This window comes from Schistocerca cancellata, chromosome 10 (genome assembly GCF_023864275.1).
Source record: "Schistocerca cancellata isolate TAMUIC-IGC-003103 chromosome 10, iqSchCanc2.1, whole genome shotgun sequence".
Lineage (NCBI taxonomy): Eukaryota > Metazoa > Arthropoda > Insecta > Orthoptera > Acrididae > Schistocerca > Schistocerca cancellata.
The window spans coordinates 4,005,099-4,032,668 of record NC_064635.1 but is presented as its reverse complement, the minus strand read 5'-3'; the positions used below and the strand labels follow the sequence as shown (position 1 = coordinate 4,032,668).

Genomic DNA, 27,570 nt, shown 5'->3' with positions numbered 1-27,570 from the left:
AGCCGAGCGGTCTCGGCGCTGCAGCCACGGACTGTGCGGCCGGTCCCGGCGGAGGTTCGAGTCCTCCCTCGGCCATGGGTGTGTGTGTTTGTGCTTAGGATAATTTAGGCTAAGTAGTGTGTAAGCTTAGGGACTGATGACCTTAGCAGTTAAGTCCCATAAGATTTCACACACATCTGAACATTTTTTTTTACGTTTTGCTGTTAATATCTCGGCCGGCACTGTACGTGACAGTCTCACTGGGCCATATCTTCTGCCTGGCCGTCCTAATGGCAGCATGTACTTGAGGTTCGTGCAAAGAGCTCTACCTCAATTGTTGGAGAGCGAACCCTTGGCCGTTCGTGAGACGATGTGGATGTAGCATGACGGAGCACCGCCTCATTTCAGTGCGGATGTCCGCAACCATCTCATTGCTGTATTTCCTGGTCGCTGGATTGGAAAGGAGGTGCTATTCCACTGCTTGCGAGGACTCCTGACCTGAACCCCCGCCATTACTTCCTATGGGGATATCTAAAGTCACTCGTGTATGGGACCCCTGTGGATACGGAGATGGAATTAGTTGCCAGAATTGTAGCTGCGTCTGATGTAATTGCAAACAGACCAGGGATATTTGTCAGGGTGCGTCAGAACCTCATTCGCAGATGTCGTGCTTGCATTGAGGTTGATGGTCGTCAGTTTCGGCACATTTTGTAAGATGCAGTACAAATGGTACATTCATTGTGCCAATGATGGTATTTGAAGTTAACTGTAACTAATGTAAATAAGAAAGCACACAGTAATGCGATTTTATTCCTATTATCCCTCGAAGCTGGCACGTTGCCTGCCTGACATTGCACTCTGTCACGGAAACACCCTGTATAGGCAGGGGGGTCAAGTGAATGTGGGATGCGTAGCTACTCAGAGGTGAAGAGGCTTGCACAGGATAGAGTGGTGTGGACAGCAGCACCAAACCGGTCTTCGGACTAAAGATCACAACAAGTGCTGCAAAAAGTGTAATTCCTTCAACAAACATGACACATCAAAAGAAGTCAGTAGCCAGGGTAGAGCATACTAAGGTTTTGGGTGTACATATAGATGAGATTCTTAATTGGAAAATTCATATTTTGGATCTCCTAAAGCGACTAGGTTCAGCAACTTTTGCAATCAGAATAATTGCCAATTTTGAGGATGTAGAAATTACTAAGCTAACATACTTTGCATGCTTCCACTCTTTGATGTCATACGGAATAATATTCTGAGGCAACTCAACACTTAGGCAAAAGGTGTTCACTGCTAAAAAGAAAGTAGTTAGAATAATGTGTGAGGTTCATAGTCGCTCATCTTGTATGCATCTGTTTAAAAGGTTAGGAATTCTTACAACTGCTGCACAGAACATTTACTCAGTAATGAAATTTTTTCTCAACAACATGGACCGGTTTAAAATCAACAGCAATATTCATGATTGCAATACTAGAAAAAAGAAATACCTACACTATCCTTTACTTAACCTATCTTTGGCAAAGAAAGGGGTAAAATATGATGCTATAAAACTTTTTGATAAATTACCAGATGAAATAAAATGTCGGACAGACGGCAGTAATAGTTTCAAAAACAAATTGAAATCATACCTCCTCGACAACTCTTTCTATACCATAGATGAATTCTTGAATATGAGTAAATAAATCTGGAGGGGAAAAAAAATACCTTGTTTCCTGTGCGCATTTCTTGTGCATTTGACACGTTCCACGTCATAACGGTTTTCCGTGCTGTTGATCACTAGAACACGTAACTAACTAACAACGATTTGAAATATGATACAGAGTAATGGAAAATGAACGTGACAGAAATAAAGAATTCCTGTGACAGAAGTAATGAGTTTATTTCAGAAATATACATGTAGACAGACTGAAAGATTAACTGTGACTGCTGCTATCGACATTCACAGATGCTCGGTATGTGCTCCATTTGTGGCACGGCAGATGTCTGTCTGGCGCTGCATTTCCTACCAGGTCCGTTTGAACGTAGTCCGATCAACGGACTAAACCCCGCCGACTGTACGGTGCTTTAACTGTTGTTCAGTCCTGCGGGGGGAAATGGGGGTACGGAAACCATATGCTAGACACATTCTCAAAACAAAAGAAACGCTGGTGTAATGTACGAGGTTATGCCAACGTGACGAGGGTCCGTCCTACTGCAAAACTAAGTACCTCTTCTGTCAGCTGAAGCATCGACGAGACAGAAAGCATACCGAGAAAGGCTACGCTTCTAACGGTAGGTTCGGCGAAGGAGGAAGAACCAAAGACTCTGTGGTTTGTTAGCGCGTAGAAAACATTAAGCTTCGGAGACTCGCGTTCAGCTTCCAGAGAGGGATGCGGCGTTACAAATTATGCTCTCTCACTTTGTCACTTCAGTGAAATGTGGCTTCGGCAGGAAACACAAGTCTGTGTGCGAAACCGTCCGCCTCCAAACGTGCTTGAAAGTCTGTGCATAGTTTTCTCCGTTTCAGTTTATCGGCTGCTTTTAGCGGCTGCGCCATTTGAGTTCTGTTAAGCCTCGAACTGCAGAAGCTTGCGCAACACACCCCACATGTCGACTGCGACACGTCCACTTCCCCCGTGGCACGACTCGTGAGCTTTCTGGAGTTTCTTTCTCAGATCGTACGAATGTTTTCCACCACTTCATTCTCGACTGGTGGCCATCCTACGGTTAGTCTTCTTGCGTACGCATCTTGACGGTGTGGTGCCACTTTATCGGCCCGAAAATATATTTCAACAAGGATTACTGATGATATTTTTTGCGTATTCTATGACATCGTACTCCTGTTCTATGGCGGATGCCACCATTTTGAATACCAACGCCAGCGATGAACAACAACGGCGACTTTCCATTGCCTCATTGTTGCCAACCTAAGCTGTAAGAGCTTACCTTGCAGTGTATCTGGGTATTCCCGATATAAAGCCATTACTGCAGTCACAGGAACACTCTCTTTTTGAACCATACTATTTGAATCACCCTGCACAGCACTTAATTTCATGGCTGCTGTTTAACAGGGCATGTCGGGGATTCCACTTCACTCACCACAGTCAGCGAGGAAACACTCGAGGAACTCGTCCAGCGAGAGTTTGAGTCCGTGGATGAGGCAGTTGTGGTAGTAGAACGAGGTGGCCGCGTCTTTCGGACTTCTGGCGACGTATATGATCTGCAAAACAGACGAGACCGCCACTTGTGAAGGCATTGCTAATTACGCATACAATTTTTTTGTGAATTTCTTTAGATTTCTATTCTTTTTCTTTTGTTCATATGGGCATTTCTAATTGTGATTATGTAACATTCTACTGTGGTTTTTAAATGTAAAGATGTAATTGCGATTATTTCGTTTGCCAACGGATAAATATATTTCTTGTTTTGTACCTGTCGTAAAGTTTGTAAAGTTCTCTTTTGGAATATTATTAAATGTGAAAAATGCAGTCAATAACATTTATAAAGATTTATGTAATTTACGATAACGATATAACATCTATAGACAGGGGATAGCGATAGTGATATCGATAGTCGAAAGGTTGTTGTGTAGTAGATGGGATGGTGGATCGTGTGTCTGCGAAGCGTGCGCGGAAAAATAGTACTGTGTTTTATGAAAAGCATACGTAATTGTATGGACAGTGATACCGAACTATCAGATTGTTAATTCTCTTTACCACTGCGGTATGTAATGCCATCGCCAGCGAACTTTAAGAGCAAATAAACCGGACTGTGAAAGTGGCGCTAACAATACTTTGTTGTGGCCGACACGAACAGTGCTTTTATGCGAATGAACTTTGCCGGTATTGGTTTTGGGTGGTGAAACTGTTGTCTATCACATTCTATCAAGCCGTGAAAGTGAAGACTTTAATTAACTGTGCAATATAAATGACTTTCAGTCACGTCGTCGAAGTCTGAAATGCGAGAACAGAGTGGACATTGTTTACGTTGTGCTTCACACACAAGAACAATTCTATGAACTGTGTATTTGTGGCTAAGACTATTTGAATGTGACGAACTGTGTGATTATGGACGATAGCGTCACGGACAGTGCATAAAGTGTAAAAATGAGCGATGTCTACGTAATGTACTTTGAAAGAGAGGATATGTCAACAACGGTCGTATACTGGCGTCTTGTGGTCTGTTAATCACCACGGGGTTAATGATACAGCTGTGCCGGAACTTTATTTGCGTTTCGCCGGAGAAGATTAACCAGCGGAACTGCCTATATCCTGCTCTCATCATCGTAACCCGCCGACTTCGTGCTGCCCAACGCAACGCTTCGTATGCAACAAAAAGTTAAAGAGATTTCGCCGAACGCTATCCCCTGACCTAGAAACTTTCTTTCTCTATTAAAAGTATAAGAATTACAGACTCTATTCAAATAAATTCTTTATTTAGTTTATGTTTGCTTTCTGCTAACGAAACTAAAATTACAGTCAGTGAATTAAAATTTGCGTGGTAGTCATTGTTGAAACACCAGTAAATATAAACTTCTTCCTCTCATTAGAACTAATTCTCCTTGCATGTCAAAATTATTGTAGTTATTTTATGCAGTTTTATGTATTGTTATGAAACTAGATATATGACAGTGACTAATAAGAGTATTTTGTCGCGAAATATGGCTTCGCGCGAAAATTACGGCGACCGCCATAATTGCTCGCGTACTGATCAATAACGTAAAAGCTGCTATTCCGGTATTGGTGCATTTCCTGACATGAGCGTGAATTATGAATGTCAACTGTCAAATCACGTAGGGACTGTTTACCCAGTAATAAAAGTTTTTGATGTTGTATCGCTACGAGTCGTAGTATTAAGAGACACTGGTTATACTCAAAAGTGGGTAGATGTATGGTGAAACCCCCCAGTGTTCATGCGATTATTAACAGTATTGTGTGTGATTCACGAAATTTTGTCACTTTTTCTAAATCCTTTCAGATATTGTCTTAGATGTTTTTGAAGTTTCAGAGAATATATACACAATTTTGTCGGTTCAGGTTAATTTCAGAGCAATTTCTCGTGAATATTAGAATTTTCAGTTCATAAACAAAGTGTGATCGTAACCAATTGAGAAGTGTAACAAAGAGTGTGGTTTTCCAACTAGAATTTTGGATTACTTCACAGTTCAGATTTTGATAATTATTTTTCCTGTGGGTTGAGGTCATCACAAACTTCACTCTGGCGCCTGGCAGTGGCGTATATAGCACTCGTGCTGCGACTCTCTATAAGTGGCAGTCAAACGAAACGAGACACATGGAAAAAAGTAAGTAGGCTGTTTACTATTTCAAAAGTAATCGTAATAACTGTTAGTACATCTATCCCACTCTCAGACAAGACGGTCAATGGCTTTTTAGAGAAATGTTTGCGGTTGTCTACGGAAGCACGATTGTACCGAGGCGTACACCTCTTCGTCCGAAGCAATTACACGGCCACGATTGTCTTTTCTCAGGGCTCCAAAAGCACGGAAATCGTATGGGGAGAAATTGTGACACTAAGTTGACAAGACAACGCTTCCACAAATTACCGCAGATTTCAGTGCTGGGCCATCAACAAGTGTCAGCGTCCGAACCATTTAACGAAACACCATCGATATGGGCTTTCGGAGCCGAAGGCCCACTCGAGTACCCTTCAAGACTACACGACACAAAGCCTTACGCCTTGCCTGGGCCCGTTAACACCGACATTGGACTGTTGATGCCTGGAAACATGTTGCCTGGTCGGACGAGTCTCGTTTCAGTTTGCATCGGACGGATGGACGTGTACGGGTATGGTGACAACTTTAAGAATCTATGGACCCTGCATGTCGGGAGAGGACTGTTCAAGCTGGTGAAAGGCCTCTAATGGTGTTGAGCGTATCCAGTTGGAGTGATATGGGACCCCTGATACGTCTAGATACGACTCTGACAGGTGACACGTACGTAAGCATACTGTTTGACCACCTGCATCCATTCATGTCCATTGTGCATTCCGACGGGCAATTCCAGCAGGACACCCCCACACGTACAGAATTGCTACAGAGTGGCTCGAGGAACACTCTTCTGACTTTAAACACTTCCACTGGCCACAAAATTTCCCAGACATGAATATTATTGAGTATATTTGGGATGCCTTGCAAAAAGAGATCTGCACCCCCTCGTATTCTTACGGATTTATGGGCAGGCCTGCAGCATTCATGGTGTCAGTTCCCTCCAGAAGTACTTCAGACATTAGTCGAGTGCACGCCACGTCGTGTTGTGGCACTTCTGCCTGTACGCGGGGGACCTACACGGTATTAGGCCCTAGTTGTCCCATGCTGCATTTATCCTACAAACTTTTCAGCTACCGTCATACTTTCGGAGTTATTCTATGTGGCAATAGTTAGTGAGTCACCCTGTATATCGTTTCTTGTTAACAGTATCAGCTTATTCCTAAGAATTAAAAGCTTTCACTCAGTTAATATTAAGCAGAAATCCAATGTGCATTTTTACCGCACGTCTTTCACTCTGTTGAGTGGTACTTAAGTAAATAAATTAGTGAAATCAAAGTGAACTAGAAATTAGAATATAAATGGAAAACTTGGTTTAGTTTGGAGAGTTACATACTGGCTCACAGCGGGCCGAACAGCAGAGACAATGACCGTGAAGTCAGCAAGTTCCACATAAGCGGGCGCTGTCGATTCAGCCGTCAGGGCATCGCCCGACCGGCTCACGTGTTTCTCAGTGGTCGCATGTGAGCAAAAGGCCCTCACCTACATCCCAAGAGCCAATGACCGACGTTAAGAAGATTCTTCGAGAAGCTTTTCAACGTGACAGAAGAGGCAATGACCGGCTCACGTGTTTCTCAGTTGTCGTATGTGAGCAAAGGCCCTCGCCTACATTCCAAGAGCCAATGACCGACGTTAAGAAGAATCTTCGAGAATCTTTTCAACGTGACAGAAGAGGCAATGGCCGTGAAGTCGTTCACCTCCAGTAAACTGAAGTGAATAAATACGCGAGACGCAGTGGGCCCGAGAGATGTAGATGAAGATGTAGATGAAGACGAGAGGAAGACGAAGGCGAAGACGGAGACGAAGACGGAGACGAGCGACGAAGAAGACGAAGAAGAAGCGTAGCAGTTGTTTTAAGTTAGTTTCGGTGCTGAAGATCGTCAGGCAAGAAGAGATTACATCATGCACAGACGCACCGAGTCCGCCGCTGTAATAGAATAGCAAGCAGCAGCCTCAGTGCCAGAAGAAGAAGTTAAAAGGTATTTTGAAGTCTGATTTTACATACCCGGGTGACTCGTGAGGACGGGAAGGAGACGGCCTCACATCAGCAGTCACCTGTGATCTGGGATGAAGACCTGACAGCCGAAGACTGGCAAGCGGGAGTCCGTGGTTCGAGTCCGGGACACTGGCCTTCCCCCGCCGCGCCGCTCCGCTGGTCGACGCACAACACACGCGGCCGCTTAGAGAAGAGAAACACTGGGACGCCACATTCAAGGTATCACCATCCGATGCACGACGCCGCTCGCAATAATTAAACAGGCCACCTCGCGCTGCGCGTCTCCGGTCAGCTGGGCGAGACGGCGACACGAGATACACACCGCTACGCGTAATCAGACGCCGCCGCCGCCGCCGCCGCCGCCGCTGCCGCAGCAGAAGGCTACGCAAACGACACGGCTGCCGCTCTCCGAACCAGAACGTCCAGTAAGATAACAGCTGTACGAAACTTTCAATAAAAGTTATCTTTTGTAAAAATGATGTTTCATTCGACCTCATACCCGAGCCAAGGAAGAACCCACCCTGCCCACATTTTGTAAGAGAGAAAAGTTTATTTATTTAATATTTTCACCCTGACAGAATGCTTGAGAATGCTCATCCTGACAATTGACAGCATCAAAAGAGAAAACCCAGTTACATTGAGTGACAGAAGTGTCACATTTAGTAACACAGCTGTTACATTTGATGTCAGAAGCCGTAGTAACTGTTACAACTCTTCTGCGCAAGGCGCTCAGTTTTAAGCTGCATCCATTTTCAATGAACTATCACAAGAATTCAAACCGCAATCTAGAGTTGGCCTTACCTGTTGCTTGTGTAATCTGATCATTCCGTTTGAGATCATTTCGAATAGTCACACCCAGATACTTAACTGATGTTACCGCTTCCAAAGACTGATCATTTATTTTGTACTCTTACATTAATGGGGATTTTCGCCTTGTTATACGCAGTAGGTTGCACTTACTAATATTGAGAAATAACTGCCAGTCATTACACGACGCATTTATTGTCTGCAAATCCTGATTGATTTGTTCACAACTTTCGTGTGATACTACTTCCCTGTAGACTACAGCATCACCGGCAAACAGTCTAAGGCTGCAGTCAATACCGTCAACCAGATCGTTTATGTAAATCGTAAAAAGTAGCGGACCTACACTCCTGGAAATGGAAAAAAGAACACATTGACACCGGTGTGTCAGACCCACCATACTTGCTCCGGACACTGCGAGAGGGCTGTACAAGCAATGATCACACGCACGGCACAGCGGACACACCAGGAACCGCGGTGTTGGCCGTCGAATGGCGCTAGCTGCGCAGCATTTGTGCACCGCCGCCGTCAGTGTCAGCCAGTTTGCCGTGGCATACGGAGCTCCATCGCAGTCTTTAACACTGGTAGCATGCCGCGACAGCGTGGACGTGAACCGTATGTGCAGTTGACGGACTTTGAGCGAGGGCGTATAGTGGGCATGCGGGAGGCCGGGTGGACGTACCGCCGAATTGCTCAACACGTGGGGCGTGAGGTCTCCACAGTACATCGATGTTGTCGCCAGTGGTCGTCGGAAGGTGCACGTGCCCGTCGACCTGGGACCGGACCGCAGCGACGCACGGATGCACGCCAAGACCGTAGGATCCTACGCAGTGCCGTAGGGGACCGCACCGCCACTTCCCAGCAAATTAGGGACACTGTTGCTCCTGGGGTATCGGCGAGGACCATTCGCAACCGTCTCCATGAAGCTGGGCTACGGTCCCGCATACCGTTAGGCCGTCTTCCGCTCACGCCCCAACATCGTGCAGCCCACCTCCAGTGGTGTCGCGACAGGCGTGAATGGAGGGACGAATGGAGACGTGTCGTCTTCAGCGATGAGAGTCGCTTCTGCCTTGGTGCCAATGATGGTCGTATGCGTGTTTGGCGCCGTGCAGGTGAGCGCCACAATCAGGACTGCATACGACCGAGGCACACAGGGCCAACACCCGGCATCATGGTGTGGGGAGCGATCTCCTACACTGGCCGTACACCACTGGTGATCGTCGAGGGGACACTGAATAGTGCACGGTACATCCAAACCATCATCGAACCCATCGTTCTACCATTCCTAGACCGGCAAGGGAACTTGCTGTTCCAACAGGAAAATGCACGTCCGCATGTATCCCGTGCCACCCAACGTGCTCTAGAAGGTGTAAGTCAACTACCCTGGCCAGCAAGATCTCCGGATCTGTCCCCCATTGAGCATGTTTGGGACTGGATGAAGCGTCGTCTCACGCGGTCTGCACGTCCAGCACGAACGCTGGTCCAACTGAGGCGCCAGGTGGAAATGGCATGGCAAGCCGTTCCACAGGACTACATCCAGCATCTCTACGATCGTCTCCATGGGAGAATAGCAGCCTGCATTGCTGCGAAAGGTGGATATACACTGTACTAGTGCCGACATTGTGCATGCTCTGTTGCCTGTGTCTATGTGCCTGTGGTTCTGTCAGTGTGATCATGTGATGTATCTGACCCCAGAAATGTGTCAATAAAGTTTCCCCTTCCTGGGACAATGAATTCACGGTGTTCTTATTTCAATTTCCAGGAGTGTATTACACTGCCCTGGGGCACACCTGAAGTTACTCTTGTTTCTGTTGAAGTTAACCCGTTCAGGACGACATACTGCTCCCTGTCTGTTAGAAAACTTTCTATCCAACCGCATATGTCATCGCATAGACCGTAAGCGCGCACTTTTCGTAGCGAGCGAGAGTGCGACAGTGAGTCGAACGCCTCTCGAAAGTCGAGAAATGTGGCATCAACCTGGGAGCCGATAGCTAGAGCCTGTTGTATATCATGCACAAAGAGGGCCAGCTGTGTCTCGCATGGGCGCTGTTTCCTAAAACCGTGCTGGTTTCTGCAGATGCGCTTCTCAGAGTCTAGAAAGGTCTTTATGTCTGCACACAAAGTATGTTCCACGATTCTACAACAAACCTATGTCAGTGAAATTGGCCGGTAGAGGAACACTGTTTACGATGAATACAGCTACAAAGATGACGATACCATGTTAGGTACTGTTCACTGTGAGCGGAATATCGCATCTAATAGCTAACACTTGGTTCAAGAATCATGAAAGAAGGTTGTATACATGGAAGAACCCTGGAGATACTAGAAGGTTTCAGATAGATTATACACTCCTGGAAATTGAAATAAGAACACCGTGAATTCATTGTCCCAGGAAGGGGAAACTTTATTGACACATTCCTGGGGTCAGATACATCACATGATCACACTGACAGAACCACAGGCACAGACACAGGCAACAGAGCATGCACAATGTCGGCACTAGTACAGTGTATATCCACCTTTCGCAGCAATGCAGGCTGCTATTCTCCCATGGAGACGATCGTAGAGATGCTGGATGTAGTCCTGTGGAACGGCTTGGCATGCCATTTCCACCTGGCGCCTCAGTTGGACCAGCGTTCGTGCTGGACGTGCAGACCGCGTGAGACGACGCTTCATCCAGTCCCAAACATGCTCAATGGGGGACAGATCCGGAGATCTTGCTGGCCAGGGTAGTTGACTTACACCTTCTAGAGCACGTTGGGTGGCACGGGATACATGCGGACGTGCATTGTCCTGTTGGAACAGCAAGTTCCCTTGCCGGTCTAGGAATGGTAGAACGATGGGTTCGATGACGGTTTGGATGTACCGTGCACTATTCAGTGTCCCCTCGACGATCACCAGTGGTGTACGGCCAGTGTAGGAGATCGCTCCCCACACCATGATGCCGGGTGTTGGCCCTGTGTGCCTCGGTCGTATGCAGTCCTGATTGTGGCGCTCACCTGCACGGCGCCAAACACGCATACGACCATCATTGGCACCAAGGCAGAAGCGACTCTCATCGCTGAAGACGACACGTCTCCATTCGTCCCTCCATTCACGCCTGTCGCGACACCACTGGAGGCGGGCTGCACGATGTTGGGGCGTGAGCGGAAGACGGCCTAACGGTGTGCGGGACCGTAGCCCAGCTTCATGGAGACGGTTGCGAATGGTCCTCGCCGATACCCCAGGAGCAACAGTGTCCCTAATTTGCTGGGAAGTGGCGGTGCGGTCCCCTACGGCACTGCGTAGGATCCTACGGTCTTGGCGTGCATCCGTGCGTCGCTGCGGTCCGGTCCCAGGTCGACGGGCACGTGCACCTTCCGACGACCACTGGCGACAACATCGATGTACTGTGGAGACCTCACGCCCCACGTGTTGAGCAATTCGGCGGTACGTCCACCCGGCCTCCCGCATGCCCACTATACGCCCTCGCTCAAAGTCCGTCAACTGCACATACGGTTCACGTCCACGCTGTCGCGGCATGCTACCAGTGTTAAAGACTGCGATGGAGCTCCGTATGCCACGGCAAACTGGCTGACACTGACGGCGGCGGTGCACAAATGCTGCGCAGCTAGCGCCATTCGACGGCCAACACCGCGGTTCCTGGTGTGTCCGCTGTGCCGTGCGTGTGATCATTGCTTGTACAGCCCTCTCGCAGTGTCCGGAGCAAGTATGGTGGGTCTGACACACCGGTGTCAATGTGTTCTTTTTTCCATTTCCAGGAGTGTATAATGGTAAGACAGAGATTTAGGAACCAGGTTTTAAATTGTAAGACATTTCCACGGCCAGATGTGGCTTCTGACCACAATCTATTGATTATGAACTGTAGATTAAAACTGAAGAAACTGCAAAAAGGTGGTAATTTAAGGAGATGGGACCTGGATAAACTGACTGAACCAGAGGTTGTACAGAGTTTGCGGGAGATCATAAGGGAACAATTGACAGGAATGGGGGAAAGAATAACAGTAGAAGAAGAATGGGTAGCTTTGAGGAATGAAATAGTAAAGGCAGCAGAGGATCAAGTAGGTAAAAAGACGAGGGCTAGTAGAAATCCTTGGGTAACAGAAGAGATACTGAATTTAATTGATGAAAGGAGAAAATACAAAAATGCAGTAAATGAAGCAGGCAAAAAGCAATACAAACGTCTCAAAAATGAGATCAACAGGAAGTGCAAAATGGCTAAGCAGGGATGGCTAGAGGACAAATGTAAGGATGTAGAGGCTTATCTCACTAAGGGTAAGATAGATACTGCCTACAGGGAAATTAAAGAGACCTTTGGAGACAGGAGAACCACTTGCATGAATATCAAGAGCTTTGATGGAAACCCAGTTGTAACCAAAGAAGGGAAAGCAGAAAGGTGGAAGGAGTATATAGAGAATCTATACAGGGGCAGGACAGTATTATGGAAATGGTAGAGGAGGCAGATGAAGATGAAATGGGAGATATGATACTGCGTGAAGAGTTTGATAGAGCACTGAAAGACTTAAGTCGAAACAAGGCCCCGGGAGTAGACAACATTCCATTAGAACTACTGACAGCCTTGGGAGAGCCAGTCCTGACAAAACTCTACAATCTGGTGAGCAAGATGTATGAGACAGGCGAAATTCCCCCAGACTTCAAGAAGAATATAATAATTCCAATGCCAAACAAAGCAGGTGTTGATAGATGTGAAAATTACCGAACTATCTGTTTAATAAGTCACAGCTGCAAAATACTAACGCGAATTCTTTACAGATGAATGGAAAAGCTGATAGAAGCCGACCTCGGGGAAGATCAGTTTGGATTCAGTAGAAATGTTGGAACACGTGAGTCAATACTGACCCTACGACTTATCTTAGAAGAAAGATTAAGGAAAGACAAACCTACGTTTCTAGCATTTGTAGACCTAGAGAAAGCTTTTGACAGTGTTGACTGGAGTACTCTGATTCAAATTCAAATGGTGGCAGGGGTCAAATACAGGGAACGAAAGGCTATTTACAATTTGTACAGAAACCAGATGGCAGTTATAAGAGTCGAGGGACATGAAAGGGAAGCAGCGGTTGGGCAGGGAGTGAGACAAGGTTGTAGCCTCTCCCCGATGTTATTCAATCTCTATATTGAGCAAGCAGTAACGGAAACAAAAGAAAAGTTCGGAGTAGGTATTAAAATCCATGGAGAAGAAATAAAAACTTTGAGGTTCGCCGATGAATTTGTAATTATGTCAGAGACAGCAAAGGACTTGGAAGAGCAATTGAACGGAATGGACAGTGTCTTGAAAGGAGGATATAAGATGAACATCAACAAAAGCAAAACTAGGACAATGGAATGTAGTCGAATTAAGTCGGGTGATGCTGAGGGAATTAGATTAGGAAATGAGACACTTAAAGTAGTAAAGGAGTTTTGCTATTCTGGAAGCAAAATAACTGATGATGGTCGAAGTAGAGAGGATACAAAATGTAGACTGGCAATGGCAAGGAAAGCGTTTCTGAAGAAGAGAAATTTGTTAACATCGAGTATTGATTTAAGTATCAGGAAGTCGCTTCTGAAAGTGTTTGTATGGAGTGTAGCCATGTATGGAAGTGAAACATGGACGATAACTAGTTTGGACAAGAAGAGAATAGAAGCTTTCGAAATGTGGTGCTACAGAAGAATGCTGAAGATTAGATGGGTAGATCACATAACTAATGAGGAGGTATTGAATAGAATTGGGGAGAAGAGGAGTTTGTGGCACAACTTGACTAGAAGAAGGGATCGGTTGGTAGGACGTGTTCTGAGGCATCAAGGTATCACCAATTTCGTACTGGAGGGCAGCGTGGAGGGTAAAAGTTTTAGAGGGAGACCAAGAGATGAATACACTAAGCATATTTAGAAGGATGTAGGCTCCAGTAGGTACTGGGAGATGAAGAAGCTTGCACAGGATAGAGCAGCATGGAGAGCTGCATCAGACCAGTCTCAGGACTGAAGACCACAATAACAACTACAGTGTAATTGGCGGTGGGACTCGGTTTATACATTTTTGTACTCGGCACCTGAAACATGCCGATGGAAACCACGACTCTACTGCAGCAGAGGCTCCTTTACCTTGGGCTTGACGGTCCACAGCTGCCTGGGGAGGAGCGCCGGCGGCAGGTGGCTCTTGACGAGTCTGGGCGCCGGCTGGTCCGCTGCCTGCCTGATGGAGTCGGGCGCCCCCTGCCTGACCGCCGCGGGCACCAGGCTCACGTGTCTGCCGGCAGCAGTAAACACGGGGCCTGCGGTCAGCAGTCTTACAGAGGAGCCGCCGTTCCGACACTTCATTCTGCGGGTACTCACTCGAGGTACGGGAACCGTTTGGTGATGCACGTCTCCTTAGCGGTCTCGAAGTCCAGGTCGTTCATCAGAAGCCACACCAGCTCCTGCGTCCAGGTCGTACCTGTCGAATTAACGTGCTCAAATAGTAACCATTTGCCACATCGGTGAGGAAACTGTGAGGTTTAAGATTCCTCACGTGCCAAGGTTTCACGGAAATTTTAATATTATTTACGTATCTAGAGAGCGGTGTAATCGATGCAATCATACAATGAAGGCTTTCACGACCGGATGGTACTGTTGTTGATAATTCTTCCGGGTATATGGCCGTGGTCCATGGAATTCTTCTATTCCTAACGTTTCGTCCACTACTACGTTGGACATCCTCAGAGGTATGGCTGGTCCTGCTGAGTCCTGCCGACTGACGAGTCGGGCGTCGGAGAGCGGCCTAAATGCCGAGGGAAGTGGGCGTGGTCTACCTTGCACACAGTAGCATGGAGAAAACTAGTCAAGGATAAAATGCAACTATCGATAATAGTCCGTCATAGATAAAATCACTTATCGATTTTGTAACGCCACTGTCCCTTTTTTTTTTTTTTTTTTTTTTTTTGTCATCTGTCTACTGACTGGTTTGATGCGGCCCGCCACGAATTCCTTTCCTGTGCTAACCTCTTCACCTCAGAGTAGCACTTGCAACATACGTCCTCAATTATTTGCTAGACGTATTCCAGTCTCTGTCTTCCTCTACAGTTTTTGCTCTCTACAGCTCCCTCTAGTACAATGGAAGTCATTCCGTCATGTCTTAGCAGATGTCCTATCATCCTGTCCCTTCTCCTTATCAGTGTTTTCCACATATTCCTTTCCGATTCTGCGTAGAACCTCCTCATTCCTTACCTTATCAGTCCACCTAATTTTCAACATTCGTCTATAGCACCACATCTCAAATGCTTCGATTCACTTCTGTTCCGGTTTTCCCACAGTACATGTTTCACTACCATACTATGCTGTACTCCAGACGTACATCCTCAGAAATTTCTTCCTCAAATTAAGGCCGGTATTTGATATTAGTGGACTTCTCTTGGCCAGAAATGCCTTTTTTGCCATAGCGAGTCTGCTTTTGATATCCTCCTTGCTCCGTCCGTCATTGGTTATTTTACTGCCGAGGTAGCAGAATTCCTTAACTTCATTGACTTCGTGACCATCAATCCTGATGTTAAGTTTCTCGCTGTTCTCATTTCTACTACTTCTCATTACCTTCGTCTTTCTCCGATTTACTCTCAAACCATACTGTGTACTCATTAGACTGTTCATTCCGTTCAGCAGATCATTTAATTCTTCTTCACTTTCACTCAGGATAGCAATGTCATCAACGAATCGTATCATTGATATCCTTTCACCTTGTATTTTAATTCCACTCCTGAACCTTTCTTTTATTTCCATCATTGCTTCCTCGATGTACAGATTGAAGAGTAGGGGCGAAAGGCTACAGCCTTGTCTTACACCCTTCTTAATACGAGCACTTCTTTCTTGATCGTCCATTCTTATTATTCTACATCTACATCTACATTTATACTCCGCAAGCCACCCAACGGTGTGTGGCGGAGGGCACTTTACGTGCCACTGTCATTATCTCCCTTTCCTGTTCCAGTCGCGTATGGTTCGCGGGAAGAACGACTGTCTGAAAGCCTCTGTGCGCGCTCTAATCTCTCTAATTTTACATTCGTGATCTCCTCGGGAGGTATAAGTAGGGGGAAGCAATATATTCGATACCTCATCCAGAAACGCACCCTCTCGAAACCTGGCGAGCAAGCTACACCGCGATGCAGAGCGCCTCTCTTGCAGAGTCTGCCACTTGAGTTTGTTAAACATCTCCGTAACGCTATCACGGTTACCAAATAACCCTGTGACGAAACGCGCCGCTCTTCTTTGGATCTTCTCTATCTCCTCCGTCAACCCGATCTGGTACGGATCCCACACTGATGAGCAATACTCAAGTATAGGTCGAACGAGTGTTTTGTAAGCCACCTCCTTTGTTGATGGACTACATTTTCTAAGGACTCTCCCAATGAATCTCAACCTGGTACCCGCCTTACCAACAATTAATTTTATATGATCATTCCACTTCAAATCGTTCCGCACGCATACTCCCAGATATTTTACAGAAGTAACTGCTACCAGTGTTTGTTCCGCTATCATATAATCATACAATAAAGGATCCTTCTTTCTATGTATTCGCAATACATTACATTTGTCTATGTTAAGGGTCAGTTGCCACTCCCTGCACCAAGTGCCTATCCGCTGCAGATCTTCCTGCATTTCGCTACAATTTTCTAATGCTGCAACTTCTCTGTATACTACAGCATCATCCGCGAAAAGCCGCATGGAACTTCCGACACTATCTACTAGGTCATTTATATACATTGTGAAAAGCAATGGTCCCATAACACTCCCCTGTGGCACGCCAGAGGTTACTTTAACGTCTGTAGATGTCTCTCCATTGAGAACAACATGCTGTGTTCTGTTTGCTAAAAACTCTTCAATCCACCCACACAGCTGGTCTGATATTCCGTAGGCTCTTACTTTGTTTATCAGACGACAGTGCGGAACTGTATCGAACGCCTTCCGGAAGTCAAGGAAAATGGCATCTACCTGGGAGCCTGTATCTAATATTTTCTGGGTTTCATGAACAAATAATGCGAGTTGGGTTTCACACGATCGCTGTTTCCGGAATCCATGTTGATTCCTACATAGTAGATTCTGAGTTTCCAAAAACGACATGATACTCGAGCAAAAGACATGTTCTAAAATTCTACAACAGATCGACGTCAGAGAGATAGGTCTATAGTTTTGCGCATCTGCTCGACGACCCTTCTTGAAGACTGGGACTACCTGTGCTCTTTTCCAATCATTTGGAACCTTCTGTTCCTCTAGAGACTTGCGGTACACGGCTGTTAGAAGGGGGGCAAGTTCTTTCGCGTACTCTGTGTAGAATCGAATTGGTATCCCGTCAGGTCCAGTGGACTTTCCTCTGTTGAGTGATTCCAGTTGCTTTTCTATTCCTTGGACACTTATTTCAATGTCAGCCATTTTTTCGTTGGTGCGAGGATTTAGAGAAGGAACTGCAGTGCGGTCTTCCTCTGTGAAACAGCTTTGGAAAAAGGTGTTTAGTATTTCAGCTTTACGCTTGTCATCCTCTGTTTCAATGCCATCATCATCCCAGAGTGTCTGGACATGATGTTTCGAGCCACTTACTGATTTAACGTAAGACCAGAACTTCCTAGGATTTTCTGTCAAGTCGGTACCTAGTATTTTACTTTCGAATTCACTGAACGCTTCACGCATAGCCCTCCTTACGCTAACTTTGACATCGTTTAGCTTCTGTTTGTCTGAGAGGTTTTGGCTGCGTTTAAACTTGGAGTGAAGCTCTCTTTGCTTTCGCAGTAGTTTCCTAACTTTGTTGTTGTACCACGGTGGGTTTTTCCCGTCCCTCACAGTTTTGCTCGGCACGTACCTGTCTAAAACGCATTTAACGGTTGCCTTGAACTTTTTCCATAAACACTCAACATTGTCAGTGTCGGAACAGAAATTTTCGTTTTGATCTGTTAGGTAGTCTGAAATCTGCCTTCTATTACTCTTGCTTCCCTCTTGGTTGTTGTACATATTGCATATGACCCGTCTCTCCCTATAGCTTACCCCTACTTTTTTCAGAATCTCGAACAGCTTGCACCATTTTATATTGTCGAACGCTTTTTCCAGGTCGACAAATCCTATGAAAGTGTCTTGATTTTTCTTTAGCCTTGCTTCCATTATTAGCCGTAACGTCAGAATTGCGTCTCTCGTCCCTTTACTTTTCCTAAAGCCAAACTGATCGTCACCTAGCGCATTCTCAATTTTCTTTACCATTCTTCTGTATATTATTCTTGTAAGCAGCTTCGATGCATGAGCTGTTAAGCTGATTGTGCGATAATTTTCGCACTTGTCAGCTCTTGCCGTCTTCGGAATTATGTGGATGATGCTTTTCCGAAAGTCAGATGGTATATCGCCAGACTCATATATTCTACACACCAACGTGAATAGTCGTTTTGTTGCCACTTCCCCCAATGATTTTAGAAATTCTGATGGAATTTATCTATCCCTTCTGCCTTATTTGACCGTAAGTCCTCCAAAGCTCTTAAATTCCGATTCTAATACTAGATGCCCTATCTCTTCTAAATCGACTCCTATTTCTTCTTCTATCACATCAGACAAATCTTCCCCCTCATAGAGGCTTTCAATGTATTCTTTCCACCTATCTGCTCTCTCCTCTGCATTTAACAGTGGAATTCCCGTTGCACTCTTAATGTTACCACCGTTGCTTTTAATGTCACCAAAGGTTGTTTTGACTTTCCTGTATGCTGAGTCTGTCCTTCCGACAATCATATCTTTTTCGATGTCTCCACATTTTTCCTGCAGCCATTTCGTCTTAGCTTCCCTGCACTTCCTATTTATTTCATTCCTCTGCGACTTCTATTTCTGTATTCCTGATTTTCCCGGAACATGTTTGTACCTCCTCCTTTCATCAGTCAACTGAAGTATTTCTTCTGTTACCCATGGTTTCTTCGCAGTTACCTTCTTTGTACCTATATTTTCCTTCCCAACTTCTGTGATGGCCCTTTTTAGAAATGTCCATTCCTCTTCAACTGTACTGCCTACTGCGCTATTCCTTATTGCTGTATCTATAGCGTTAGAGAACTTCAAACGTATCTCGTCATTCCTTAGTACTTCCGTATCCCACTTCTTTGCGTATTGATTCGTCCTGACTAATGTCTTGAACTTCAGCCTACTCTTCATCACTACTATATTGTGATCTGAGTCTATATCTGCTCCTGGGTACGCCTTACAATCCAGTATCTAATTTCGGAATCTCTGTCTGACCATGATGTAATCTAATTGAAATCTTCCCGTATCTCCCGGCCTTTTCCAAGTATACCTCCTCTTCTTGTGATTCTTGAATAGGGTATTCGCTATTACTAGCTGAAACTTGTTACAGAACTCAATTAGTCTTTCTCCTCTTTCATTCCTTGTCCCAAGCTCATATTCTCCTGTAACCTTTTCTTCTACTCCTTCCCCTACAACTGCATTCCAGTCGCCCATGACTATTAGATTTTCGTCCCCCTTTATATACTGCATTACCCTTTCAATATCCTCATACACTTTCTCTATCTGTTCACCTTCAGCTTGCGACGTCGGCATGTATACCTGAACTATCGTTGTCGGTGTTGGTCTGCTGTCGATTCTGATTAGAACAACCCAGTCACTGAACTGTTCACAGTAACACACCCTCTGCCCTACCTTCCTATTCATAACGAATCCTACACCTCATTCTGGAATCCTACACCTGTTATACCATTTTCTGCTGCTGTTGATATTACCCGATACTCATCTGACCAGAAATCCTTGTCTTCCTTCCACTTCACTTCACTGACCCCTACTATATCTAGATTGAGCCTTTGCATTTCCCTTTTCAGATTTTCTAGTTTCCCTACACGTTCAAGCTTCTGACATTCCACGCCCTACTCGTAGAACGTTATCGTTTCGTTGATTATTCAATCTTTTTCTCATGGTAACCTCCCCCTTGGCAGTCCCCTCCTGGAGATCCGAATGGGGGACTATTCCGGAATCTTTTGCCAATGGAGAGATCATCATGACACTTCTTCAATTACAGGCCACATGTCCTGTGGATACACGTTACGTGTCTTTAATGCAGTGGTTTCCATTGCCTTCTGCATCCTCACGTCGTTGATCATTGCTGATTCTTCCGCCTTTAGGGGCAATTTCCCACCCCTAGGACAAGAGAGTGCCGTGAACCTCTATCCGCTCCTCCGCTCTTTGACAAGGCCGTTGGCAGAATGAGGCTGACTTCTTATGCCGGAAGTCTTCGGCCGCCAATGCTGATTATTTATCAAAATTTAGGCAGTGGCGGGAATCGAACCCGGGACCAAAAAGTTTTGATTATGAATCAAAGACGCTACCCCTAGACCACGGTCCACTGTCCGTATCTCGCTTAATTTCGAGCGCCTGTTCATTTCTATTGAAATTATCTTTATGTTCATAAATTTCAATAGCCTCCCTATACAGTCGTTGATAATAGTTCGTGGTAGCACTTAAAACTGTAGGTTCAGAAAACTTAACTACATGGTTACCTGACTGAAGTGCATTTTCCGCAACGGCCGATTATCTATTTTTCCCAGTCGGCAAAGACTTTTATGCTCCTTTACCCTCGTATTCACACTTCTTTTCGTAGTACCAACATAGACCTTGCCACAAGTACACGGAATTTTATACACACCGCTAGATGATAATGGTGGCTTTCTATCTTTAACAGAACGAAGTACTTGTCCTATTTTTCTGGTAAGTTTGATTACCGGTTTCACTCTAAGTTTCAACAAAATTTTGCCGATTCGATCTGTAACCTTACTAATGAAAGGTAAAGACACCGTGTTCTTCCATTGCTGTGTACCATCCTTTTCCCTTAGCCTGCTGTAATTAGGTCTTAAAACTCTATTAATTTCTTTGTTTGAGTAACCATTCTATTCGAAGGCCTGTTTCAGATGATTCAGTTCCGTATCCAGATCTCCCGGCGTACAAATCCGTTTTGCCTTGTCCACTAAACTTTTGACTACACCTCTTTTTTGTTGTGGGTGATGATTGGAGTTCTTATGTAAGTATCTATCAGTATGTGTGCTCTTCCGAAACACTTTATGTTTTAGACTGCCATCGCTAGGCAGGACTCGGCAGGACCAGCCATACCTCTGAAGATGTCCGACGTAGTATTCGACGAAACGTTAGGAATAGAATAATTCCGTGGACCACGGCCATATAACCCGGAAGAATTATCAACATGCAATCGTTTCTGAGCCTACGGCACATCTGCTGGCTGAAGCTAAGAGTAAAAGTAATCATCGAATGACGTAGCTGAATTGTGGGTCAGCAGTGTTAGGTACTCTGAGCCCTTGTGAGGCAAACTGAGGATCTACTTGATTCAGAAGCAGCGGCTCCGGTCTCATAAGCTGACAAAAGGGCGGGAGAGTGGTGTGCTGACCGCACGCTTCTCCGTATCTGCCTGTGGGCGTAGGATGACACGGCGGCCGGTCGGTCCCGTTGGGGCTTCTGGTGGTGTTTAGTTTAGCGTTACGTACTGTTTGCGCGGGGCTGGTAGATCGGGTCGAGTCGAATCAGAACAGTGGTGTCCAGTCAGCTGAAGTCGTGTTGCGCAGTTAACTTCCGTACCAGTGTGGAATGGACTAATGGCGTCAGTGTGGACTGGAGCAACGGTGCTTAGTGAGGTAGTGGACAAGTGTTACTAGAAAGTAACTTTGGCCCACGACTTCGTCCGTGTGGATCTCGAGTCCAAAACGGTGAAGAATTGCTGTGTTTTTAAGCAAAGATACCGATATTTGAAGTATGAAATACCAGTAGACCTCGATAGCAGAACAGCCTAGTGTTGTACTTAAAGAAATTACGAAAATTATAGGATCTGTGCTTACACACACTGCAATTCTTTACCATTGGCCATTTCGACAGTTTAACCTTAGTTTTTTTATATCTGTTTTTCTCACCGATAATAAGCTCCAAGGTTTTTCAAAATTCATGCGGGGTCGAGATCCACATGGATGAAATCTCTGGCAAGGCATTATTACTACTCGACAATCTTATCAACGATAATTGTTACACCAGTTGATGAAAGAGTTGACGAATGAAAGAAGTTAAACGAACGAAGACACTAATACGAAATCGCAAAAAGTATATTACTCATTTATATCGATATGACACGATGGAAACCTCTGAAGAAACGTATGAAATTGATTTTTAGTGTTAAATCGACAAACTTAAGACCGATAATAGATTTTTAGTGTCAACTCGACAAACTTGTCAATGATAATAGTAGTGCCAACTCGACGAACTTATCAACGATAATATATACACCGATTCAAGAATGAAATACAGAATGTCTATGCATAAAGGGATTAAACTGCTAACATCATTATTATGATGATAAAACGTTCCAAAATATTACTTTTTACGGATTCTATCATTTTTGTCCTGGTTTATTTAGTTTAGTGTTGTAAAACTTCTGCTACCCCAATTTTATTCCAATATAATGAAAAGGTCCTTACACGAAACTGAGTCGATCCACATTAAAAAATATTGTGTATTACTCGTTTTCATATATAACTCTAGAGTGACCAAAAATTTTACTATGTAAAAACTGTTTTCACAAAAAAGCACCTAATGGTTCCTAAGACAGTTTCACTGTATCTCCTATGGATCCGATTTCCCCCCACAGACCCAGTTAACAAAAAGCACTCCGTATGTGTAGACGACTCGGCTTCTTGGCAATATGTCAAGCTGAAACATGCACCAGATTTTAAGTTACACCTCCAACAATACGACTGTCAAAATCGCATCTAGTTTCGTGTGGTAGTTCCTGCGTGATGCTCCTACAAACTAACGGTCAAAAACAGACAGAAGACAAACAGACAAATAAACAAAAATTTTAAAACTAGTTGTTTAGGCTTGTTTTGCAGTTATAAGTTAAATGTCTCCTATGTAGAAACATTGGCCAGTTACAGTTTTATTATATGTATAAATGTGTAAATATGTTGTGCTGTGTTTTGCTGCATTCATAAATGCTAGAGTTCGTTAATCATGTGAGTAACTTTTAATTAGAACCGTCGTTCACGTCCGTTCATAACAACCACAACAAATTAATTGGAAGCTGGACCGCATTTTCAGTAGCTTGTACCATGAGACCAAGATGAAAGCAGACAGGTGGCGTCTTAAGGTGTAAAGAAGGCAGGGTTGCCAACCGTCCCATACAGTAAGGGATTTCTCATACTTGGAGGTTACAATAGTTATCCCTTATGGGCCTCCTAAACGATGCTAAAATCTCATATTTATCTTATACGTGTAACTCATTTGTCGAAGATACATTACTGTATCAACACACAAAAGTGTGAATTTGTCTTTTAACACGTCTATTGGAATCACAATACTTTTCTGTGTCTATACAATGCATTTAAGTTTGAGTTTGCCTAATTTAAACTGTCTGTTGGTAATACTTTGAAGTCTGAAAAGTTATAACAGCAAATGAACGATGCTGTAATTAATACAGCCAATACTAGATGCAGCTCCGGCCCAACGGTAATCAGCGGGTACACATTAGGCGCCAATTGCCAATGGTCAAAACTCGACCTTAGTTGTTTGTTGTAGGAATACGATTAACACCGAAGTAATAATGTCTAATTCACTTCTTAAGCGAGTTAAACGGCTATTTGTTTATATAGTGTAGACAGACGAGAAAAGAAAATTATTTCTAGCTGGCACCTGTCATAACAATTCGTTCAAAGAGGAATGCGCAAGTTTAAACTTATAATTACAGTTGTAATGATTTTTTTTAATTTGTCGAGAATGACAAGAAACTGTTTACTAAAGGGAAAAAAAACAATATCATTTTGTCAGAGTTTAGCCTCATGATGGGACGAGATATGTTAACGTTCAAAGTTTAACATTTTGAATCTTAATCAGTAAAACGGAGTCGTTACTCATTCGGATTTTCACCACCTCATTTTCAATTTATGAATAGATAAGACAACAGACGTTTTGAGTTAGATGTGGCGTACCGAAGAGAACTTACACATGCTGCATTGGGCAAATCATATAATAAACTAAAAATTCCGATTCCGAGAACATCTCGACTCTTTCAGAGCAGGTGAGACTTATAAATATCCTCTAGTTGCCCGTGTCCCAGAAACAGGCCGCAGATTCAAAAATCATTTGCTTCATACATTACCCAAAAGTTCGCCCATGCCCAGCATACAGGAGCTAGAAGTAGCCGCTAATAACATCAACAACGAAAGAGAGTTGCTGAATGAAACGACTGAATTAAAAACTAAAACTTTTTCCAGCAACTGTTTCGAGGTGATCACATAAGAAGTGCATAGCAGTAACACACTCTTAGAATAAAAAACTACAAAAAATATGGAAACCGAAAAACGTATCACCATTCCTAATTCCGTTTAGGAAACCCGTTGGTATTCAAATAAACTTCGAGTGCTGTCGGAAATAATAAATACAGGTTGTGCTGTGTCAGAAGCACGAATTCTGCCAGGCACTTTATTGTGAATTGCAGAGTAATCACGTAGATGTAGAGTCCGTTCGCCATTGCAGTTGCTGACCATCCGATCCGGTAAATGGCCAATAACACCACGTGAACACAATAATCACACTTGTATTAAAAGGCGATAAAACACGTTCTAGATGACCGCAGCGCGCCGCAGAGAAAACAGCAAACACTTTGGCTACCTCGATTACGAAAGCATCCAGCATACCAGCACCAACAATTTGGCCACGCTGGAATTTACTTTGCTCCGACATAAGGCACTGAGTAGTGTTTTCACCACGACTGACATCTGCAGCGTACTGAGGACCAAGGGGGACCGACCGACCACCGTGTCATCCTCTGACAACGGCGTCCATCGGACGCACTGTGGAGGGCCGTGCGGTCAGCACACCACTCTCCCGGCCGTTGTCGGCTTTCGTGACGTTAGACCTTCTGCTTCTCAGTCAAGTAGTTTCCCCAGTTGACCTCACGAGACAGAGGGCACCTCCCGCCGAGGACAAAACCCGGCCAGTATCGGGTCCTCCGCAAGGCAGCCAGACACTCCGATCACTGAGCTACACCTACGTACGTGTACGTACATACTCAGCAAGCCATCACAAGCGATTTCCTTGCACGGTCCACTCACCAACAGAGCGAGGGAAAAACAACTGTACTTATGGCACCGTACGAGCCCCAATCTCTCTTATCTTAGGGTAAGTCCAGGATGAGACGTAGCAGTGGCGCAGTTCACAAATGCGCCGCTGGAGAGCAGCTCAAGCTACCTGCGAGGACCTCTTTCAAGAACAAACGTGGTGCAAAAGTGTTGCTGACATTTTCATCTTAGTTCTGGTGAGCCGAAAAGCTTTATTGTGTAGCCATGTAAGTATAGTATTAAGGCTTAGTTTGCGCAATATTGATGCAGTTTTTTTTTCCTACATGCGAGCTTTACAAATGCATGTAACACGATTCCGCTATCTGCAAATATGAGTGAGGTTGGTTTGTCTCCCCCAGACAGTCGGAGACCAGTACATATTTGAGAGAGATGGACCATTTGCCTTAATGTGTGAGAGGTGGAATAGAGCTACATTTAGCTACAAGGGATGTGGAACAACCCCACTGAAGAGGGCCGAAGTCCCGGACTACGCTTATTTGCCGCAAGATATGTCTGTGCCAACAAATGGAAGAACGTCCATCTGACTGCTGCACCTATGGATGAGACGCAGCTCTCACGCATGCTTTCCTTCCGCCATACCTCTTGTATTCTAAGCGGCAGTGCCTCAATAAGGCGTTGTGCTTAAGTTTATATGACACTGTATACGAACATGCTGCCTGAAGTCTAAAAGTTGAGAAACACACAAAGTTTATGCTGAAGAAGAAAATTGGCCCGACCTTCCCAGACTTACCCTACATTCGTGGTCCTTACGCGAAACGTACTTTGGTTGCAGTAGAGTCGTCCTGAAGGCAGCTTCAAATGCCGGTTCTCTAAATGTTCTCAGTAGTGTTCGCCTTCCCATCTGAGTTCCTGAAGCGTCTCCGTAACACCTGCTTGTTCATCGATCCTGCCGGTAACAGTTCGAGTAGGCCGCCTCTGAATTGCTTCGATGTCTCCCTTCAGTCCGACCGGAAGGGCATCCCAGACACTCGAGCAGCACTCAAAAGCGAATCGCAACCACACCATCCTAAAATTCTGCCAACAAACCGAAGTCGGCCATCCACTTTTCCTACAACCATTCTTATGTGCTCGTTCCATTTCGTTTTGCAGCGTTGTATCTAGATATTTAAACGACATGACTGTGTCAAGCAGGACACCAGTAATGCTGCATCCGGAAATTACGCGTTTGTTTCTCCTACTCATCCGCACTAACTTGCATTTTTCTACATTTAGAGACAGCTGTCATTCATGAGAGCAGCCAGAAATTTCGCCCAACTCGCCTTGTGTCGTTCTACAGTCACTCAACGACGATGACCTCCCGTGCACCACGGCGTCATCAGCAAACAGCCGCAGATTCCTGCTCGCGCTATCACATCATTTACGCATGCAGACAACGACAGCGCTCCCGTCACACTTCCCTGCGGCACTCCTGACGATACCCTTGCCTCTGATGAACACTGGCTGTCGAGGACAATCTACCGGATTCTGTTACGTCAGAAGTCTTCGAGCCACTGGCATATCTGGGAACCTTTCCCATACGTAACGTTCTTACCTCCGTTAACAGTCTGCAGTGGAGCACGGTGTCAAACGCTTTCCGTAGATCTAGGCATATAGAATCTTCCGTTGCCGTTCATCCGTGGTCAGCACATTATCGTGTGAGAAAAGACGAAGCTGTGTTTCACTCGATCGATGCTTTCTAAAACCGTGAAGATTTCTGGACAGAAGCTTTCCCATCTAAAGGAAATTTGTTACGTTCGATCCGACAATATGTTAAAGAATTTGGGTGCGAGCTCATGTTACGCATATTGGTCTATAACTTGGCAGGTCCGTGCTCGTACACTTCTTATACACACGAGTGATTTTGGTTAGAAAATCGAGTGAACTGACTGAGCAGTCCTTATGTAATACGACATCGAAAGTCAATTTCAGAGTGATTTAAGCCCAAAACCAGAGTCACCTCTTTCGTTGTGTCCTCGTAAAGGTGATCAGGTAAAGGTGACGAGAAATGAAACAAGTGGATGGAATACGATTGGGATGCAAGAAGAGGAATACAGATATACTGTTATTTGCAGACGATGTTGCGATTATCATTATCATTAGAAGAGACGGGGAATCCAACCATCCGACACAGAAATAAACAGGTTTACAACGCTCTATCGAGGAAGCACAGTATATGGCGAACGTCAAGAATCTCCTACGTTTGTGACATTAGAAGGAGGGAAAATGTAGAACGTGGAGAGCTTTAAAAACCTAGGACAATGGGCACAAACTGGTGTAACAGAAAAGAAGTGTTATGGGACAAAGAAGAAAGAAGGTGAATGTAGCACTCAAACTCATTATGAGGGTGTGCGACAAGAAGAACTTACGGATGAATACAAAATGAAAACATTATCGGCGATCTGCCCTGAAGCCTTGTATGCTGCAGAAAG

The 27,570-nt window shown here is 44.9% G+C and overlaps 1 protein-coding gene across 6 annotated transcripts in view; it reads right to left on the bottom strand.

The window, feature by feature from the left end:
• The window catches only part of LOC126106509 (luciferin sulfotransferase-like), a 128,036-nt gene that overhangs the window by 87,974 nt on the left and 12,492 nt on the right, over nucleotides 1-27,570 (bottom strand). For 4 of the 6 annotated variants that reach the window (XM_049912833.1, XM_049912830.1, XM_049912834.1 and 1 more), the window contains exons 3-5: nucleotides 14,373-14,472; nucleotides 14,142-14,286; nucleotides 3,058-3,178 (exon numbers count right to left, since the gene is read on the bottom strand). The exons of 1 other annotated variant lie outside the window; for it this stretch is intronic. In XM_049912833.1, coding sequence (XP_049768790.1) covers nucleotides 3,058-3,178; nucleotides 14,142-14,286; nucleotides 14,373-14,472 — 366 coding nt within the window. The remainder of the gene's footprint in view (nucleotides 1-3,057; nucleotides 3,179-14,141; nucleotides 14,287-14,372; nucleotides 14,473-27,570) is intronic. One more of the 6 variants, XM_049912832.1, reaches the window with a different exon arrangement.